Source organism: Nicotiana tabacum, chromosome 1, assembly GCF_000715075.1.
Source record: "Nicotiana tabacum cultivar K326 chromosome 1, ASM71507v2, whole genome shotgun sequence".
Classification (NCBI taxonomy): Eukaryota; Viridiplantae; Streptophyta; class Magnoliopsida; order Solanales; family Solanaceae; genus Nicotiana; species Nicotiana tabacum.
In genome coordinates, this window is record NC_134080.1 from 18245059 (window position 1) to 18267022 (window position 21964).

General features: G+C 39.5%; 1 protein-coding gene and 1 pseudogene across 2 annotated transcripts; one reads left to right on the plus strand and one right to left on the minus strand.

Moving 5' to 3' along the window:
• The first annotated feature begins 2922 nt into the window (after positions 1 to 2922).
• LOC107803680 (pentatricopeptide repeat-containing protein At1g08070, chloroplastic-like) lies at positions 2923 to 16324 on the plus strand (annotated as a pseudogene).
• Positions 16325 to 16811: 487 nt separating this feature from the next.
• Positions 16812 to 21550, minus strand: LOC107803707 (proline-rich receptor-like protein kinase PERK9). 2 transcript variants are annotated; one of them, XM_016627475.2, is made up of 4 exons: positions 20876 to 21550; positions 19628 to 19888; positions 18460 to 19338; positions 16812 to 17610 (listed from the first exon to the last, which is right to left on the minus strand). In XM_016627475.2, the coding sequence occupies exons 1-4, from the start codon at positions 21309 to 21311 to the stop codon at positions 17132 to 17134; spliced, it is 2055 nt and encodes a 684-aa protein (XP_016482961.1). In that variant the 5' UTR covers positions 21312 to 21550; the 3' UTR covers positions 16812 to 17131. The 2 variants fall into 2 exon arrangements, with proteins under 2 accessions (XP_016482961.1, XP_016482966.1); XM_016627480.2 differs by having other exon boundaries at positions 19628 to 19765; positions 20876 to 21548.
• Positions 21551 to 21964: the final 414 nt, after the last annotated feature.

The window sequence follows — 21964 nt, forward strand, 5'->3', positions numbered from 1 at the left end:
TTCGTCCTTGTACAAAGACAAGATGAAGTACCTTCATGATAAATATACTCGTGGCAAGGAGTTCAAAGTGGGTGATTTGGTTCTCTTGTTCAACTCTCGGTTATGCCTGTTTCCGGGAAAGCTTAAGTCGAAATGGAGTGGACCTTTTGAAGTGATGTTTGTGACTCCGTTTGGTGCACTTGACCTGAAGAACAAAAATGGGGAGGTTTTTAGAGTTAATGGGCACAAGGTCAAGCACTACCTAAGCAAGATTGATGACAGCCACATGGTGGCACTTCTTCATCTAAAGTGATTTGATGGTAACCTGTGTCGTGCCGCGACATTAAATCAGGCGCTTCTTGGGAGGCAACCCATGTGTCTTTCTTTTTGTTCTTCTGTGATTTTCTTTGTAGTGTAGGATTTATTTTTGGATTAACTGGTTGTGAGATGTTATAGGATTGTGTTGATGCACTGCAGGACCAAGTTTGGGAAAATGATCACTCTCTGAAGTTTGTAATGCAGACCGCACTTCATTTTGTGCGACCGCAAAGGCCTTTGTGCGGCAACAAGAATTCAATGCGGACCGCAGAGTGATTTTTCAAAAGTGAGGAGTCTCTGAAGTTTTCCACTGCGGCTGCAATGGATTTTGTGCGGTCCGCGGTAGACCACTGCGGTCACATTGCATTTCTTGCGGTCCGCAGTGGCTATCTTCCCAGTGCTTCATATTTCTGAGCACCGCGAATCGCGGTGACATTTTTTGTGGTCCGCGGTGGGTAGGTGAGATGGGCCCCAGGTCCTTTTTCTATAAATAGGACTTGAGGCCCTCATTTAAAACTTTTCGACCTTTTACTCTCAAAAGCTTAAAAAGTACTGTTCATCACTCTAAATTGCACGAATTCAACTGCTAAGTCTCGATTAATCATCAGTGCATCTCATTTCTGGTAACTTTAATTCCTTCTCCGTTGTTTAATCTTGATATTTTCTTTTGAATTTCATTTTTTCTTAGTTTTTCTTTTTTTCTTCCTGTTTTTCTTTTAATTCTGAAGCATAGGTTAATTAGTTAAAACATTGATTCAACACCTAGGGAATCAATAATATGTGCAAAATTGGACTAAAAACTTGAACCCTAGGTTGGTATTGCTACTGGTACTCAATGCGGACCGCGGTGGATTTTGTGCGGTCCGCGGTGATTCTGCGCGGTCCGCAGTGCTATTTTGTGCGGACGACAATGGTAAATATTCTGAAAGATGACAAGTGAGGATCGCGGCCGCAATGGATTTTGTGCACTCTGTGGTGCCTCAATGCGGACAGCAATATATTTTGTGTGGTACGCGGTGCACCGATTCAGAGAGTGGGTAATCTGAACCCCACTTTAGTGTGGACCGCAGTGCATTTTGTGCGGTCCGTGGTAGCTTATTTGCGGCCGCACTTCATTTTGTGCGGTCCGTATTCTGCAATTTTGAATGTCTGTAATTTTTCTACAATGCTTCATTGACTCTGCTGATACTAACAAAATTCAATTGTATTCTGAAATCACGAGGCAAAGGTGATAAACAATCAGGGAGAGGAGAGTCCTCCCGGGGTAGAGTAAAGGGCATGATCAAATTGACCCCGCAATCCCGGCAAAACATAAAAAACACCCGGAGGCTCATAAAGGCTGCTGATAGAGCCATTGATCAATCTGGGAGTGAATATGAGCCCTACCAGGAAGCATCGTCAGACTCCGTGTCAGAGTATGTTCCTGGCTGGCCGGAGAGGAACAGGTTGAGGGATACACCTCCGGTCTCTCCCACTGCCCAAGCATTAGTGCGCATTTCTTCTAAGTCGTCTGAGGGCTCAGCTGCAGGCAGTCGCAATAAATATTCCATCTCTCTTACAGCTTCACTATCCAGGAAGGGGCCCGTAGAAGAAGAAGGGGAAGAAGTAGGAGGGGGTGATCCCCAAGTAGGATGGGTAGAGAGAACTATAAATCTGGAGGCATGGCAGGACAGGTTCGTAAGTGAAGTGGCCTACCACAAGTTCAGAGAATGGTGGCCCGATAGGAAATTGATATCTGAGCGTAAATTCATCACCTGGGACCTTTTGCCTCACAATCCCAATGTGTTGAGGCAGTTCAGAGCGAGAGCAGGATGGGATTATTTCATAGGTCATGTGGAGGATGCCAATGAGCACTTGGTGAAGGAGTTTTATACGAATGTTGCCCACATCAAAAAGGGCACCACAGTGACCAAATTGCGGAACTTGAAGGTGAAATTTGATGGAAAAACAATAACTTACTACCTAGGCTTCTCATAGGAGGATGGGGCACTGCATTTAGAAAAGGTAGCATTGGGTGAGGTTGCTCGTCCTTGGTTGGCAGAGTACTTGGAAATCCCAGGTACCACCCCAGATTGGTTGACTGCGGGAGTAAGGATTATGAGGAGGACACTGAACTTTGAAGCTAAAGGGTGGGAAACATTTGTGTATAGCAGGCTAGACCCCACCACTCACGACAACTCACTTCCTATCCACCGGGCTATATTGGTGGCATCGATCATGGCAGGGTACCCGATTAACATCGAGAATGTGATATCCTGGGTAATTACACGGGTGGTGAACGAAGGTGACATGTCCTATCCTTTCCCCAACTTCCTGACAATGTACTTTGAGGACCTCGATGTGGAGAAGCGGAGATTTGACATGAAAGTGATTGTTCTTCTTTCCTTCTTTGTTACTAACTAGTTTGTGTCCGACAACCCCAAGGACCCCAGTAGCAAAGCCATTACTTCAACTGGCCAGTCTAAAGAGCCAGTAGTGGTAGTGGCTCCTACTCAGCCTCCTTCCACCACAGCAGACATGGCCCTAGGCCCCTCTACTTCTACAGCTCCAGAGATCCCCACACCCACTGCATATCACTTGACTACCCACCGCCTGAGCCAGACCCTCGCCAGCATCAACAACTAGATGCAGACAGCCACTTCTAAGCTGTTTGTATTATCTACTACGGTGGCAGCCCAATCAACACCTCCTCCACCACAGGTCCCACAGTTAGTGGAAGACACTCTGAAGGAGATTCTGGACAACCAGATAATGCTGCACTATGGGTCGGTCTTGAACCGGACCGGACCGGGCCCGCGGTCTTAACGGTCCTCACGGGCCTGGTGGGCCGGGCCTGGCGGTTTCTTAAAGCCCGAGGCGGGCTGGTCTTCTTTGGTAAGCCCACGAGCCCGGGACCGTTTAGCCCGAGATCGGCAAGCGGGCCTGGTCCGGGCCTAACGGCTATAATTTAAAAAAAATAAAAAACCAGCCCAACGGCCATATTTAAAAAGTAGCCGTTTGATGCTTTTTTGACCGTTTGGTAGTTTAGAAAATGGCCATTTGGCCCCCAAACTTTATATAATTACACTTTTCCCCATTTCTCAACTATAAATACCCCCTCATTCTTTCATTTTTATTCACCAATTCATCAATATCTCTCAATCTCTCTCAATCTCTCTACTACAATTACTTAATTTATTGTTGAAATTTCGTGAAAAATTGTGAAGTTGTTGAATTGAAGTTTTCAAGTGTTCAACGATTTTCAATTTTCAAGAAGTTGTTCGGCAATCCGGTAAACTCGTTTCAACTCTTACGTTTTAAGAATATATTTTTGTGTGGTTTAGATTGCATAATTATAATTAATATGGCATTTTCTTTGAAAAAAATATTTGGTAAAGGAAAAGATAAAACCGGTGAAAGTAGTGGCCAACCAACTACCCTTCCCCCGGCTCCCCGACCTAGAAAAGATAAGCAAGTTGAAAGTAGTCGCCAACCTAGACGTCCTCCTCCTTCCGTAATTCTTGATAGTGATCACCCTTGTTTTCAATTTACCGATAGTGAATTTTGCCATAATGTTGCACCAGGTGAAAGATTAGATGATGAAATTATGAATGTTTTTTATCCTAATGAAACTATCTTAGAAAATAATGAGGAAAATGAGGATGATGATGAAACCCATGCACCGGATTTAGATGATACACCTACTAGTCCTCTTAATAACTCAACTGATGCATCGGCCGACCCACCTATAGAAACTCCTACTTTTAATAGAGAACCTGCTAAACGCCTAGAAACATCATTAGTTTGGAATTTTTTTACTCAAGTAAGAGAACAAAATAAGGCTAAGTGTAAAACTTGTGGGAAATTAATGTCGCATAAATATACTGAAGACCGTAGCGGCACGGGTAGTTTGACTAGGCACATAAAAACACACCCTAGAGATAAGGCTACATTTTTACAAATGAAAGCGCAGCTAGAGGGGAATTAACACTGTCATCGGAGGTATTTTATATTACGATCCAAATAGAGATCGTGAAGAATTAGCAAAGATGATTACTGTTATGTGCTTACCTTATACTTTTGCTTCTAATCCTAATTGGGTTCATTATATTAGAAGAGTTTTTAATCCTACTTATAAAGGTTGGCCTCGCGCAACAGTTAAGAGTGATATTTATAAATTCAAACATGAATATGAACAATATTTGCGGTATTTATTTACTCATATACCTAATTGGATTTCTATTACTACTGATATTGGTAGAAGTGGTAATGATTGTGATTATCTAACTGTTACAAGTCATTGGATAGATGAGGAATGGACAATGCAAAAACGCATAATTGCGTATAGAATAATTAATTCACGTCACACAGGTAAGTTTATAGCTAACACTGTTGCAGATATTTGTAGATATTTTTGCTTTAGCGATAAAATAATGGCAATTTCTATGGATAATGCTTCTAGTAACACTAGTGTTATAGGCATGCTTACAACAACACTAAATCTTGCATTTACTAATATTTTCCATGTTAGATGTATTTGTCATATTTATCATTTAATTGTCAGTGATGGTATGCGAATTTTAAACCTAGAAATTGAAAAGGTTATAATGGCTCTTAATTGGCTTTTTTATTCAAACCGTAGAAGTAGACTTAGAGAGTAATTTAAAAAATGTGATGAATATGGCCTTAGAGAAAGAAAGGTTCCTAAACCTTGCCCGACTAGATGGAATTGTATGTACGAAAGTTTTAGTAGTTGTATATGAATATAGAAACCCAATTAATGCAACGTTTAATTCTCGGGTAGGTGGTGAGGATGATGATGAAATGCTTACTACTCAAGATTGGACGAATGTTAAAATTCTTTTAGATTTTTTAGAACATTTTCAGATTGCTACAAATGCATTTTCTGGGCAATATTATCCTACTATTTCAAACTGTTTAGTTTATATTGCAGCACTATCTGATTTGTTTGTTGAATTTGATGAGGGTGGTGACATTTATGAACTTGCTATAAATGAAATGAAACAAAAGTTTAAAAAATATTTTTTTCCTATCCCTCCTATTTATGGTCTTGCTGCAATGTTAAATCCTACAATGAAATTGGGAGGTCCTCATTTTTGGTATTCAAATATTTATAAGGCTTTAGATCTTTCAAATGAGGAAGTTGCTACACTTGCATATGCAAAAGCCTCAATTAAAATTAATTCTCAAACAGTTTATAATGCTTATCAACTTGCCTTAGAGCATGCTAGGCCAACTATTCCAACCCCTACTTCGTCTAGCTCACAATCGTCTAAAAGATCTGCGGGCTTAAAAGCTCTTAAATCTTGGACGGAGTTCAGGGGTTCTCAAGGTGATAATTATGATGAAACTTCACATCTAAATGAGCTTCAAGTTTATTTGTCTCAGGGACTTGAAAAGGAGAATCCAGACGGCTCTTTTGATGTTTTGGAATTGATGAAGGCAAGGGAAAAACATTTTCCGGTTCTTGCAAGGATGGCTCGGGATATTTTATCAATTCAAACTTCAACTGTTGCATCAGAGAGCGCTTTCAGTCAAGCAAGACTGCAAATAGGTGATCATAGAGCGTCAATGAGGGAGAGCTTGGAAAAATCTGTACTGTTTAGAGATTGGATCCGCTCGGAAAGAAGGAACTTTGGTATTGCAGAATCACAACCGGCGATAGATGAAGCTTATGAAGAAATGATGGCGGAAATTGCGGAGGATGCTGCTTCGCCCGGAAGTGGTGATGAACAAGCTTCTTTTCCATCACCACCAACGCAACCTCCTCCGAACCTTGAAGGATTTATGAAATTTGTTAGAGATACAATGTAGATTATGGTGCACCTTGTACTTTGGCATATCTTCTTTTAGTTTTTTTTCCTTTTAATGGTGGTATTAGTACCTTGTTGTGCTCATTCTATTGGGGGGAAGAAGACTAAGAAAGATATGCCATTTTTGGTAATAAAAATTATAAGACATGCCCTTGAATATATTTATGCAATATTTTTTGGGTCTTTAACTTGCAATTATTTATAAGCTATAATATATACGAATAACATACAATATATACTACAAGAAAATATATAAGGTAATATATACACATAACATACAATATATACTACAAGAAAAATATATAAGGTAATATATACACATAACATACAATATATACCACAAGAAAATATATAAGGTAATATATACACATAACATACAATATATACTACAAGAAAATATATAAGGTAATATATACACATAACATACAATATATACTACAAGAAAATATATAAAGGAAATATATACACATAAGTAATAAGTTATAAGAAAATATATAAGAGAATATATATACATAACATACAATATATACTACAAGAAAATATATAAGAGGATATATATATACATAACATACAATATATACTACAAGACAATATACAAGAGAATATATATACATAACATACAATATATACTACAACAAAATATATAAGTAATAAGTTATAATATATATATACATAAGATACAATATATATACTACAAGAAAATATATAAGAGAATATATATACATATCATACAATATATACTACAAGAAAATATATAAGGGGATATATATATACATAACATACAATATATACTACAAGACAATATACAATGATATTAATATGCTTCATGTTGTACTTTGTTATTAATTTATTATGCATGACAATTTAGTGTTTTACTATTGTTTTGTTATTTTTCTTTTTCGTCAAGCACTTTAATAATTAGATTTCTACATATATACTACATACTACATATATATTTTTAATATAGCCATGATACTACAATAAATTGCCTTACAAAAAAAAACCGCTAGGCCCGCGAAGCCCACGAGCCCGGCCCGTTTAGCCCAGGACCACATGGGCTTAGGCCCGTCACGGGCCGGTTCCACCCAGTGAGCCCACGAAGCCCGGGACCGCCAGAGCCCATGCCCACGAAGCCCGGCCCGTTTGGCCCACGAAGGCCTGGGCCCGGCCCAGAATACAGTGTTACAACCAGAAGAAGCTCATAGATGTCGTTGATTCTAATGGAAAGGCATTGAAGGAGCTTGCTAGGGAGGCGAAGAAAATGAGAAAGACTCGGGCTTCAAAAGAGTCGGTGAAGGAGCTAAGGGTGGAAGTAGAGATGTTGAAGGCGGATCACCTGCCTCTAGATCTATTATTGCATGACCCGACTCCAATAGCCCATCCCCAGCCAGAGCAGGAGTCAGAGAGGCCACCCAATAGGAAGAGGGAGATTCCCTGTACTAACGATGCAGTCATAGAGTTGGAGGACCCGCAGGGAGGTTCCTCCAGTCAGCCTCAGATTCCAGCACAAGCTCAGGACTCAGTCCAGGTCTAGGCCCAGGTCACAGTGGAGCCACAGATCACAGGGAGCCAGTCACAGGTTCCTGTGCAAACAAAGGACTTAGGGACCCAGACTCAGGATCCTATGCAGACGGAGGGCCCATAGGGAGTTTCTGTTTTCTCTCTTCCTTACTTTGTGCTTATTTTGGTTAGTTGGCATTGAGGACAATGCCAGCTTTCATTTGAGGGGGTAGCCCTATTTGGATGACTATATACATGACAGTATTTTTTTCTTATGCTTTCTTTTTACCTTTGGTATGTATATAACTTTATAATATTATTGCATTTTTCGTACTTTTTACTTTTGGGTATGTATATAAAGTTACGTTCTTATGTATATATTCATTCTCCCTATTGTATATTTGACTAATTCCCATCTTGTATATATTCATTTTTACTTTCCGCAATTTTCCTTTCATAGCTTCTTATTTTATTTTAGTAACTTCTTGTTTTGAGTTTTTGCGTGCAATAAGCCTTTGATTTTCTTAATGCCATGGTTCTTTCCAAAGGTGGAGTTTGTGTGAACCAGGTGGCTCTTCCCGATGATGGATAGCATGATAACCTTCTTAAGGGTTTGAGTCTGTTTTCTTTTTGCTTTTTAGTAGTTAGTTGGTAAGGGTGCCTCAAGCAAAGCTTCACTTGGGCCTAACACATTTGCCTTTGATCCTATGGTCAAAAATAAATCGTTGTGTATAGGATGGTGAAAGTTGTGACCTTGAGACTCTTGTGTTGGCCGATAATCATCAAGTGGTTTTTTGGGACCATTGTGTTGCTTAAATATTAGCTAAGGTTGTTGTGGGCTCCCGACTCTCTCTCTTTAGCAATCCCAAAGCTTGTGTGGTGAAAATTTAAATTACAAGTCCAAGTCCCGATCCATTGGTCTAGAACTTGCCCTGAATGCTTGTCTAGGCAAAATTCTAAGTGTAATTTGACTTGAGATGTGATTATAGGCTCTCCTTGATCCGAATGATATCTTGAACACTTCCATAACCTACCAATGATAAAACCCCTAGTCAACCCTTTTGAGACTTAGACCTTTTTCTTTCAAAATCCACGATACAAGCCTTTACCCGGTCTAAAAATACCCTCTCTTGGCACCCGATCTTTCCTTAGCACAAGGCAAAAGCATAAGTTTGGGGGGAGAGACGAGGAATGTAACAAAGTGGTAAAATGTACAAAATGAAGAAAAGGAAAGGCAAATAAAAAAAAGAAAATCAAAAAGACAAAAAGAATGATCAATGTAGAAAAGAATGAAGGGATTCAATAAAAGTAAAGAGATAAAAGGTGTGGAAAGTTGATAAAGGAGAAAACGATTTGAAATGAACAAGAAAGAGTGACAATGTGTCTCTCTAACCCCTTAGAAAGAAGTTAAATGACTTAAAAAGTCAAGAGAATATGTGCCAAAATGAAGCAAAAGAAGTGCTAAAGGGAAGATGGAACCTACTTAGACCAAACATTTCCTACCCTAAACTAAAATCCTTCACTATATCTCCACAAAAGCCCTATATGATCTTGAGTTGAATGAAGCTTACATTAGTGGTGACTTGCATAAGGGGCAAGTATATGGTACTTAGAGCCGGACTTATGACTTTTCTTTGAGAGAGATGAGTGTATTTCCATTAACCTTGTTCTAAGTGCTACAATCCTAAAGGTGAGGTTTGATTAGGGAGAGTTGAGGATGTGTGAGTTTGGGTTCCACAATGACCAAGGTAGTAGAAAGAGTTTCTTTGATGTGTTGAGTCAACTCTTGATGCTCTTGTGTCTCACTAAATCCATGGTGTTTAAAAGAGTTAATGTTGTTAATAATTCATTTGAATTGAGGGCAATCGTTAGTCCCAATTGATGCTAGATAAGGTCACTTTACGTCAGCTGGATTTTCTTGGATTTACTCTTAAGAGGTGGGTCTTATTTTGTTTGCTTGAGGACAAGCAAAAGCTTAAGTTTGGGGGAGTTGATAACTAGGGATTATGATGCATTTTACACTCCTTCTTACTTGAGGTTTGATGAAAAATGTGTACAAAATAGTCCCAAAGGCTTACATGTTGTACTTGTTTGCAGGGTTTGGTCAACAAGGTGACAATTCGTCAAAACCAACTCAAAAGGGAGTGAAACATGCACAAGTACCAAGAACAAGTCCAAGCACAGTGCAACAGGTCCAATGCAGTCGCACTCCATTCTGTGCGGTCCGCATTGAGGAAGTTCAGAGAGGTAATCATTTCAGACACTCAAGCAATGCAGCCGCAAAACAGTTTGTGTGGACCGCATTGGCTTCATGCGGCTGCACTCGATATTGTGCGGTCCGAAAAGCTGGAGTTCAAAGAGTTACTAATTTGGGGAATCATTGCTAGTGCGGTTCGCTGTCCTTTTTTTTGCGGACCTCAATAGAAGCCACCGCGGCCGTGATGCATTTTGTGCGGCCCACGGTGGCCAAGTTCAGAGAGCAGAGTTCAAAGCCAAGAATCCTCAATGCATCCGCACTCGATTTTGTGTGGACTGCACTACCCCCGTCGGGGTATTTTTGTACAGAAAATTTGGCCTAGTATAAATAGTTTCTTTTCCCATTTTTAGGTCATCAGCTGTATTTTAACGTTGGGATGCGCTCGTGAACACTGTTTCTTACCCATTTTGAGTAATTTTACAATAGTTTTATCATTGAATCTTCAAGTTTTAGCTTGTAATTAAATATTATGGGTTTTTCTTCATCTATTTCTTTGTTTTCTTCTATTATCATGAGTAGCTAGACTCATTAGCTAGGGTTGTGGCTCAACCCTAGTGTGGGTATTTGATAGGTCTTGTGTTTTAAGGCTTGAATGGCTATGGGTGTTTGATATTTGGACTAATTTATGGTTTTAATGTTCAATTAGTGGTTGCAAACACTAATTTGTGCCTATTTGACTTGGGTTCTTCTTGAGAAAGAGAACTTGAGTCTGGAAAAATTAGTCCAACAAAGAATTAGGGCGTATTCAAGAGATTGATAGCCCCAATTAAAGGGTTAAACCTAGAGATAGTAATACCCGACTTGAACCTAAATTGCTTGCACAAATTATCATACCCAATTGGTCTTGAAAAAGTCAATTAGGGCAAAATCACTCAAACTATCGAGAGATATAGAGTGAGAAGTATCGTGCAATGGTTATATCATAATCCCAAATGACAACCTAGCCTTAGACTCGAGAATCCGTCAAGTATCCATCTAGGAAAAAGTCACTTCCCTAGTGCTTTTTAACTATTTAGGCAACCCTTCAAGTATCTTACTCTTAGCTTAACTTAGCTTAATTTAGCTTCTTATTAGTATAAATTTAGAAGTAATATCAAAACCAACTATGATTAGAAGTGCAATTAAGAGTAATTACGCATCTTTAACTTAGATAGAATCCCAATTCCCATTTCTAGCTCCCTGTAAAAATCAATCCCGACCTTCTCGGGTAAAAGCTGCTTTGACCACTCTCGCTACTTTGTAGTAGTGTAGGGTTGGCAACGATCAACGTAACATGGTGTTTGGCCTCCCATCTGCCCTTAGACAAAACTCGCCACTTACACCTATTATAAGTCGAGTGAGTCGCCATCTTCCGAGCCCAATCTGTCAGGTCGGGGAACTCGTACGGCATCCATGAAATTGCTGCAGAAAGGGAAAGGAAGGTGCATTTACGGAACCTGCCTACGCCATAAGCAAAACTACAAAGGCACAAGTATATCACTTACATGTAATATTCCATTCCTCGGGAAATGGCAGAAACTCCACAAGGATAATATCGACAGTTTGTACTCGGATGAATCGGCTCATCCATCCCTGATCCCCGTCTTCTTCATCACCAACAACGAAAGGCGTGGTGGATCGGCATCGTAGGGTCAGTATACCCAGATGGTGAAAAGGACGATACAGCCTGATGAGATGACTAAGAGTGAACTCAAGCCCAACTTCTTCCGCAAAGAACCTAATCATCAACACTATCCTCCAAAATGATGGGTGAACCTGCGCCAAGGTAACCTGGTACTTTCGGCAAAAGTCGACCACAACCCTATCAGGGGGGCCCAGTGTAAAGGGGTATGTGTACATGTTCAAAAACCCCTCGGCGTGATTCATGGTTCTCTCTTCTGGGGAAGGTGCCCGCAGTACTACCTTTTCCCCCCCATCTGCAATCTTTCCTTACTGACTCAAGGTGCCCCTCTCCTACTAAAGAGATAAACTTAGAGGCATACTCCCAATGACCCCGAGCATTTTGGGTCAAAAAACCTTCAAGGACGGAACTCTCCTCTCTTTGCCGAGCGGACCCTGGTGTAGTAGCCATACCTGTGGCAAAACTAGGGAATTGGAGTGGGAATTCGAGCAAGGGCATCAAAGTTGAAATGGCGAAGGGCCTAACGCAAGAGAGAAAAACTCTATAGAGGAGGATAACTACTCGGAATAGCGGAATCCTCAAAAGAAGGAATACAACCCTATATGTGGAGAAAGCGGCGACCATCCACCTGCCTCAAAGGCCAATGAAAATACTGACTAAGCTATTAGCGGAATTGCCTTGGTCGCTTCATAACCATGTCATGCAATTAACGCTGCCATACGATATTTTAAGGATCAAAAACTCCCACATCATTACGAGCCTCGAGATGGTACCCGATCTTGAGGACCTCCACCAAGAAGAATATGTGCTCTAAGGAGCCATTGACATCATTATAAGCCGCGAAATGGTACCCGATTCGAGGTCTTCTATCAAGGAGATAGGATCTAAGGAGCTATTGATATCATTATGAAACTCGAGATGGTACCCGATCTCGAGGACCTCTATCAAAAAGAAGATAGGCTCCAAGAAGCTATTGACATCATTACAAGCCTCGAGATAATACCCGATTTCGAGGTCCTCTGTCACGAAGAAGATAGGCTCTAAGGAGCCATTGATATCATTACGAGACTTGAGATGGTACCCGATCTCGAGGACCTCTGTCAAAAAGAAGATAGGTCCAAGAAGCCATTGACATCATTACAAGCCTTGAGATGGTACCCGATCTCGAGGTCCTCTGTCAAGAAGAAGATAGGCTCTATGGAGCCATTGATATCATTACGAGACTCGAGATGGTACCCGATCTCGAGGACCTTTGTCAAAAAGAAGATAGGCTCCAAGAAGTCATTGACATCATTACAAGCCTCGATATGGTACCTGATCTCGAGGATCTCTATCAAAAGAAGATAAGCTCTAAAAACCTACTCATATGGGTTTGGCCTCAAGGTGGTACCCTATCTCGAGGATTTCTGCTATTGTAAGTACGGGTAATTTACCTGAACCTCTGGCCCTCGAGCTACTTGAGTCCTTGGGTCGAGTTAAAACCGTCCTCTCAATTACTTTAACCCAGGGACCATCTAAATCCAGGTAAGCCCTCATCCGGAATCTATCTGCAAAGCCTTAATGCTATCCAGGTCACCCAAGCTCGAGCAAACCCCCACTCAGGGTCTACTCTCAAAAGCCTAAAGGCTATCTTTATTCCCAGGCATCCGAGCAAATCCCCCCTCGAGGACTATCACGAGGTCTGAAAGGCTAAGTTTCGTTCTGAAAGTTTGAAGCCCTACTCTCATTCAACTCGAAGTCGGGGGTCCCGACGACCCGAGTTTATCAATCCAATCCGGGCTCGGTCCAAGGAACGACAAAGAGTTCCATATGGAATTGTGTTAATCAATCAAGAGCCAGAAAAATACTTACACCCGGGCTCTATTCGTACCAATCCGTAGAGTCATGCATTCAGATTCTTCACAAATGCAGATAAAGGGAAATATAGCATAAATCAGAGACAAATTGAAGAAAGATCTTTGTATCCATAAACACATGATTACAAAAGCCCACGAAGGGTCCTTACATATGATTACAAAAGCCCACGAAGGGCCTTACACAGAAACAGAGAAGCAAAAGAAAAAAGAAAAAATCGTATATAACAGCTACGAGCCTAATCCATTTTCCGGGGTACATCCTCGGGGGCAGTGTCTTCGAGAACCATTCCCTCGGGGCCTTCTCTCGATCTTCCAAACGGTATCTTCAATATTAAAGAAGAAGCAGAAAACGATGACGAAGAAGAAGAAGAAAAAGATGAAGAAGAAGCAGTAAAAGATAAAGAAGTTGATGGGTGAAATATCTAGCGAGTATGGGTCTCGCCAATACTACTATTGTGAATCCACTTCTTGAGACATTGCACCGGTGCGGGATGCAACAGTTAGTAGATGGCACCACCTCGCTCCACGGAAAGCAAAAGGAGCGAGGTGCTGCACCGGGTAATTAAGGAAGATGAGTAGAAGTTCGTGGTCCATGTATCCTTTAATGCGAAGGTAATTTGAGATTTCTCTCTCATTACCTCGGGCCAACAACAACAACAAATCAGTACAATCTCGCTGGGAAGGGAAAGCTTTGGAAAGAGGCCATGGTGCAACTGGTGAGGACGTTTCCATGTAACCTTAAGGCCACGGGCCTCAAACATAGGAAATAATAATGGATGAAGATGAAGAGAAGAAAGGGGTAAAGGGATAATTGAAGAACATTTGAATAAAGTTTTGATTCAAGAAGGCTTTCATTTATAGGAAGGATGGTAGCGTAACCGACGGCACAATCAATGTCTTTGAAAGACGTACTCGCAGGCGCAATCAATGCGTTTTGGGAGCTAAACCGGTTGCGATATTATCACTTTGGAGAATATGAATCGGCAGTACATTGAATGATCTTGGAAAGGTGAATCGACGGGACGCCTCAGTTATCGCAAAGGCTTACGTCATAAGTATGACATCATCGCGAGAAGTTCGAGGGGATGGATATCAAATTCGTTTCTTATCATTTCACTCTAAGAAACGCGGGGACTATCTGTATACGGTAAAATCGGATGGTTCAATTTTCGATCATTACAACGCTTCACAAGCACGTTTACATAGGCTCGAGATTATGGTCGAGACTGACACCCGAAGGGTTGTCGACGTCCAGCCTCGAGGCAGTACAGATCGATGGTTATGACGAAAAAGTGGGAAGTCCCCAAGGCACGCGACTAGAGCTGACAAAGTCTAGTAGGCTAGTTCAGACCCGAATGAGGGCATTAAATGGTTGTACCAGCCCCATATCTTTTCAATAAATGCATTTGTACTATGTTGGGATTCTCCCTCATATATAAAGGGGATCTTTGTCATTTTGAAAGGGATCTGATACTCAATATTAAATATACAAGAAAATTCTCTTTGCTCTCTAATACATTCTCTTGATCTCATTACTTCCATTTATTGCTTATATCTATTATATTCTATTTATTATTCTTCATTTATTGCTTATCATTGATCATAAAAGGCTTCCATCAAAGCTATCATAACTATTAATCTCCCCTCGATTGCTCCTAACCGAGCATCGGACTCGACCTCGAGGCCCGTATATGCCAGCTCGAGACCCCGATTTCCAGCCCTTTGAGTTTGGTCATTATACTATCTACAAGCTCTTATCTCATTTTTTAATCTCTTACTTAGCATCTATCGCTTAAACAACTAGCATAAAAATAGATCACGTATTTTTAGAACCACATAATCAAATTTAATTGTAATTACCATTTTCAAGGTAAACACCCGCGATGCACGAATGTAATTGGTGCTGGAGAGGTATTAACACGTTCTATTTTGAATTCTGTTTTACGAGCTGCAAGCTATTTGATTGAGGTGATTATGTAGGAATCATCATTTGTTTCTTGGGAGCGCGTCCATTAACTTAGGAATTGCTAAGTTTTGTGGTGGCCTTTTAGGTTCATATCAATGGATAGCTGAGAAAATTAGGTACACTAAAAATGGTATGCACGACCATGCGCTTGTCACCTTTCAGAAAATGATGAGTTATAGAGTTCCACTGAATGAATCTTCACTTGTGTGCACTCTATCAGCCAGCGGAGAGTTGGGAGATTTGGATCAGGGAAGATGGATACACACATATATCATAAACAACAGAGAAATTGTAATGAGTGTCAGTCTTGGTACTGCTTTAGTTGACATGTATGCCAAGTGTGGGTGCATTGAGTTTAGTTATCAGTTGTTTAAGAATATGCCTCAGAGAGATGTCGTAACTTGGGGAGTGATCATTTCAGGTTTTGCAATACATGGGCAAGCCAAGAAATGCTTTCAACTATTTGATGAGATGATTGAGTCCGGAGTTAAGCCAAATGGAGTCATGTTTGTGGCTATCCTCTCTGCCTGTTCTCATGCAGGACAAGTCGGACAGGGATGTCACTACTTGGACCAAATGGTGCATCAGTTCGGAATTAGACCATCCATTGAGCATTTTGGATGCATGGTGGATCTTCATGGCCGTGCTGGGAGGCTTGCAGAAGCAGAACAACTCATTTTATCGATGCCGGAAGAACCTAACTCGATTGTACTGGGCGCATTGCTTAATGCTTGTAGAATCCATAATGATGTTGAGAGGGGGAGGTACTTATTCAAGCGGCTAATCAGTTTGGAACCTTCACCTGATCGATAAAAACTAGCAGCATCTGTGTTTACTAATCATGGAGAAGGCTACGAGATTAAAAAGTTGGTCAAGGATGAAGATTTGGTAGCTATATGAGGCTTGAGCAATATTCAGGTGGATGGGGTGGTTCATGAGTTCATGGCCAGTGATATCACGAATAACAGCCGGAGATGTCTACGAGACATATTAGGAGGATTAGTAGATCAATAAAGCTGGTGAAGTCATCTGATGGTTAGACTTCTGTTAAGATTGTGAGATTCACAACACTCGAAAAAAACTTCTGTAGGAAATAAAATTTGCTACTGGAAAATTCTTTGAGCCAGTCTTTAGTCTTTACCAATGCTTTTAATGTAAACAAGAGTGCTGTGGCAGCCATAAGTAATCACATCAACAGGTTAAAATGGAAGTGAAGAAAAGAATAGTATTTGTGTGGGGTGGGGGAGGGGAGGGAATGGAGGGAGGAGCACTGAAAACCATTTTTATAATATTATTAGGAAACTATTTTCCAGGAAATGTTTTCACTTCTAATAAAAAAAACTGGAAAATAATTAATGATTTGAACTTGAAGCATTCCTAGAGGTATTTCCACCTTTTTTTCACACTGCGGTATTAGTTCTTTGCAAAGAAAGGTGAATATTTTAATATGGAATGGCTTTTGCGATGATTTTCTTCTCTGTAAGTATGACTATATGAGATAGTAAAAAGAATACATCCATTAGATTATTGACCCTGAAAAATACATTGAAATACTATCAAAAGATCAGATAGTGGTACAAGTTCATTAGCTTCCTCTTTATCTCATCTGAGCTTCAATCAAAGCCGCTAAAAGGACGTCCCAGTTTCACCTTAAGCCTTCCAAAGAATCTGTTCAATCTGCCTCTTTATTTACAGAAGATCAAGTGATGTTGCATAACATAATTCATAGAAAACTGCAGCCATTATCACTGTAGCACTTCTTCCCTATGGTTAATAATCAGCAGCAATTTGGAACGTGGAAAAAGACTTCGTTTTTCGTTTTCAACCGCCACTAGACCTGTTCAATTCTTCATTCACTGAAACCATACTTGGCCTACTGTCTGGATCCTCAAGGGTGCAACTTGTTGCAAGTTTAGTAAGCAAAGTTGCTTCACTTACAGAGAATGTTCCCTTAAGATTTGGGTCAATAAAATTTTCGAAGTTGCAAGATTTAGCTGCAAGTCGCATTGAGCAGTCAAGAAGTCCTTTACCAGATAGTACTTGAAGGATAATTACTCCAAATGCATATACATCACTCTTTTCTGTAAAGCGTCCTGTCGTAATGTATTCAGGAGCCATATATCCAAGCGCAGCACTGACCTTAAGCGCTGAATAAACGACATCATCAGCAAGTAGCTTTAGTAGACCACAGTCCAGTATTAGTGGAGTGAACTGTTGATCAAGGAGGACTTTCTCCACTGATATGTTGCGATGAACCATCGAAGGTTTGTTCGGTTCGGAGCTGTGCAGATATCCTAGACCTGGTAGAAAGATGCATAATGATATCAGTAAAACGAAAATATGTAGCAATTGAATAAAGGATTTAACTTATATGCACTGAATTGTAAAGACTTTTGCACTATCAGTGTAATGTAAGACTAACAACAACAAATCCAGTGTAATCCTCAGTTGGGTCTGGGGAAGGGAGTGGGCACCCAGACTTTACCCTACCTTATAAAGATAGAGAGACTATTTCCGATAGACGTTTGGCTCAGGACAAGAAGCCAATCATGCCATGGCTGCAAAAACATTGAGATACAGAAATCTCAATCACAGGCCATACCGGGTTGCCACGCCAAGATACGGGTCGGATCACCTTTTTTCCCCAGGTAACTAGTTCCACTTATTATAGACAGTTCCTTGTAGTTATAGTGTAAGTGTTCCTTTTACATTGTCAATGTATAGAAGTTAACCTCTTACATAAGTATAAACACCAAGGTATTAACGAGAACATAAATATGTGGGCAAGTCTTCTGCGCCTCTCAACAACAATATAAACCTTAACTTGAAATCATTCACCATCATCCTATAGTACAGGTTTAATTAATTGGTGACCTCAGATATGCTAAAATTCAGCTCAATTATCCGTTGTCTGTTGTTTCTAGTATAAACAACTAAAACCTAAAATGCAGTGATATGAAGCACTTCAGTGGTAACAAACTGCCTGTGCAATGAAACTCCTAAGGGCTCGTATGGTTGCCGCGATTAGGCAATTTATACCACCATAATATTCCAAACTTAATATACTCTGAGAAATTTGTAGATAATTTTGAAGAAACGTTTGGAAACTGAACAAGATGCAACAATGAACAAGTGCAAAGAAAACCAACCTTTAGCAATCCCCTTGATGATTGAAACTCTTGTGGACCAATCAAGAACATGGCTGCTGTTTTCTTCAACATCAAGAAACTGAGAAAGGTTCCCTTTAGAAGCAAAATCATAGATTAAAAAGCACTCACCCCTTCCTTTTGAACAGCAGAAACCTCTTAACTTGACAAGATTTTCATGTTTCAGTGAGGTTAATAAGCTCAATCCTTCCATAAACTCAGTCTCCTCCGACTTACAACTCGTCACACTGATCATTTTCACAGCTACTATCGATCCATCTTTTAAAATTCCTTTATAAACCGCGGAGAAATTGCTCCTTCCCAATAGATTTACCTCAGTAAAATGCTGAGTTGCAGACTCAACTTCTTCCAAATTGAACTTAAATCCATGTAAGAACTCGTATCGCATGCTACCATAACCCTTTTCAGGAGTCATAGGGTCCCAATGATTTGAGTACTCAACAGTAAGTAACGGCGAGGGGCTTCTCTTATATATTTCCTTTGTCTGATCAGTACTAAGCCTATCATCAGATGCATCAGATGTATTTCCCACTCTTTGTTTAAACCTTCTACGCCTAAATATACCGAAAACTACAGCAACTATCAAAGTGACAGTGACTGTGATCACTGAAGCAACAATAATTACTTGAGGAAATCTTGATGATCTTGAACAGTGAGTTTGATTACAATGCAAGCGACTAACATTAGCCGTTTCTGGAACATCTTTAGGGACGCCGTTATTATTGGAATTAGGTTCGTTGGGATCAACTTGATTCACATTGACATTATCCCAGGCAGTGCAAACTCTCAATGAAGCAAATCCAGTACCACATAAACCAGGATTGCTTTCATAATTGAATTTTCCACTCAATCTCCTCAAAGCTTCAAAATAAGAAAAAATCAGAACACAATTAACAGACTATAACTTCAAAAATTAAGCCAAAAAAGGAAAATGTTAGATTATAAAATGGAAGGGAGCCTTGAAATAGCTGATAAAGTTGCTGCCATGTGACCAGGAGGTCACGGATTCGAGTCGTGGAAACAGACTCTTGGAAAGACTGTAAGGCTGCGTACAATAGACCATTATGGTTCGGTCCTCGAACCTCGCGCATATCTAGAGCTTAGTGCACCGGGTAGATTATAAAATGGCAAGCTCAAGTAGGGAACTAACCTGGAGGAACAACTCCAGTGAGGGTGTTGTTTTGTATTTCTAGAACTTCCAATTGAGGAGCAGTTGCTAATTTTGATGGAATTGGACCAGATAACTGATTGAATCCCAAATATAACCTTTTCAGCATCCCTTGGATTCCTAAATTTGATGGAATTTCACCTGTTAACATGTTATGTTCCAATGCAAGGACAATTAATTTTTTCAAGAACCCAATCTCTGTTGGTATGCTCCCTTTCAACTGGTTACAACTCAAGACCAGTGCTGTGGATCCACAAAATGCAACAAATCATATCAGAACAGACATCATTGTTAGAGTAGCAATTCCTTTTTTTTAATTTCCAAAATTAAGATCTTTAGATGTCAGCTCATTTTTGGAAAACAAAAATTCAGTATTCTGTACAAGACCAAAAATACAATTAGCAAGAAAAAGTAAAGACTTAAAAAATCTGAGGGGATGTAACAGTGGCGGAACTAGAAATTCTAATAAGGGATTCAAAATATGAAAGGAAGAAATTCTTGGAATAATTCGAACCTGCAACCTTAAGCAATTTTCGAATCACCTTTATTACTGTAATTAAAACTTCCCTTATGTCAAGAGAATTCAACAATTTATATACATACATTTAGCTAAACTTTTACCAAATTACATAAAATTTTACAGTAATATTTAGCTATACATACATAAAACTTCCCTTGTGTATAGTAATATTTTACAGTTATTACCGAAAAAAAGCTAAACTTTTATCAAATTAGCAAAAACAAAAAGCTGCATAGATATCTAATTTGCAACTCATCTTCTGTGTTGCTTAATTCATTTAGCTCCAGTTGGTCATAAAATTTGAGAGCTTTTTTTCAATCTTTCTTTTCAAATATCTATTTGTTATGGATTTTAACCATTTTTTGGTAGACTTTGAAAACAAAATCTTCAAATCCTAAAAAAACAACTCTAGAGTAGTTTTTGAAGTTTTCTACCTACAAAACTTCAAATTCTTATCAAGTAAAATGTATGTCCAAACGTATCTTCAACTATCAAAAACTATTTTTCATCTCGATCATCAAAAACTCATTTTTTTTTTTCAAGTTTCAACTAAATCTATGTCCAAACGCTAGTTTAGACTCCGCAATCAGCACAACACACACAAGGACGACAACAACAACATCAAAAAACCAACCAATTTTCCTCAAAATTAATTCCTACAAATCCCAACAATTTGAACAGAAGGATATTCAATTAAAATAGCTACAAACCTTGTAAACTCGCCATTCTTCCAATTTCAGGTGGTATAGTACCAGAAAGATTGTTGTCATTAAGGTAAAGATCAGTCAACTCAGTCAAATTCCCAAGTTCCTTTGGTATTTCCCCAGATAACAAATTATAATGCAAGTAAAGACCAGATAAACACTTCAATTCCGCCATTGCTGGTGACAATTTACCAGTAAGTCCTTTGCCTTGCAATGAAATATTTGCTATTTTATGATGTTCATTACAAAACACACCAAGAAAAGAACCACTACATGGATCACCATTACTTGTCCATGAAAAAAGTTTCTTGTTTTCTGGGTCTAAAGTAGACTTTATTTCCATTAAAGCTCTTACTTCTGCATTTCCATTAGTAGGTTTTATCGTACAAGAAAATGCAAGAAACAGAGGAAACAAAGTTAAGAGGAAATAATTAGCACCCATTTTGCTGAATTTTGTGATTTTCCAGAATAAGAGAAAAGTTGAGGTTTTTAAGAGGTTTTTGTTGTACTACTAATGAGCTTTTGCATTGGGATTGAAATGGAGTTGAGCTTGGTGCTTCACAGTAGAGAGAGAGAAGAAGAAGAAGAAGAAGTAAATTGGTGTGAAATGTCAAAGGAGAAAAGAGAGTTATTTGTTAGATTTACATACTAATGTAGAGACGACTTTTGAGCGTAATGTCTGACACATGCATGCACATTCCTAGATATACTCTTTATTAACTTAAATCCATAAAGTTGTTACGAACCTTGTACCTTCTTTTGTTTACTATCTAGAATTAGGAATCATTAGTCACTAATTCAAATTTGTATCCATAAGGATCATTTAAGGAATTAAGAACTGTTTCTTATACCGCCGGACCCAGAATTTGAAAGTAGTCGGGAGCATTGTTGAATGAAAATTTGAGCAAATGCTGAAGTGGGAATTAAAGCAATACACTAAAGTCAAATTGTGCCCCCAAAGGCCAAATCCGTCAATACATATGCCGAAACTTTGAATCTTAGGGTGTCATTATATACATATTATTTAAGATATATACACAAATATATATATATATATAATTTTTTTTGAAGTTATCAGAGGTTGGTGACCCTCCT

Excerpts from the sequence above, each read along its gene's own strand:
- LOC107803707 (XM_016627475.2), bottom strand. The coding sequence starts at position 21,311 with ATGGGTGCTAATTATTTCCTCTTAACTTTGTTTCCTCTGTTTCTTGCA. Across the intron at positions 19,889-20,875 it reads AAGAATGGCGAGTTTACAAG|CACTGGTCTTGAGTTGTAAC; the intron begins GTTTGTAGCTAT and ends GTGGATCCACAG. Across the intron at positions 19,339-19,627 it reads CACTGGAGTTGTTCCTCCAG|CTTTGAGGAGATTGAGTGGA; the intron begins GTTAGTTCCCTA and ends CTTATTTTGAAG.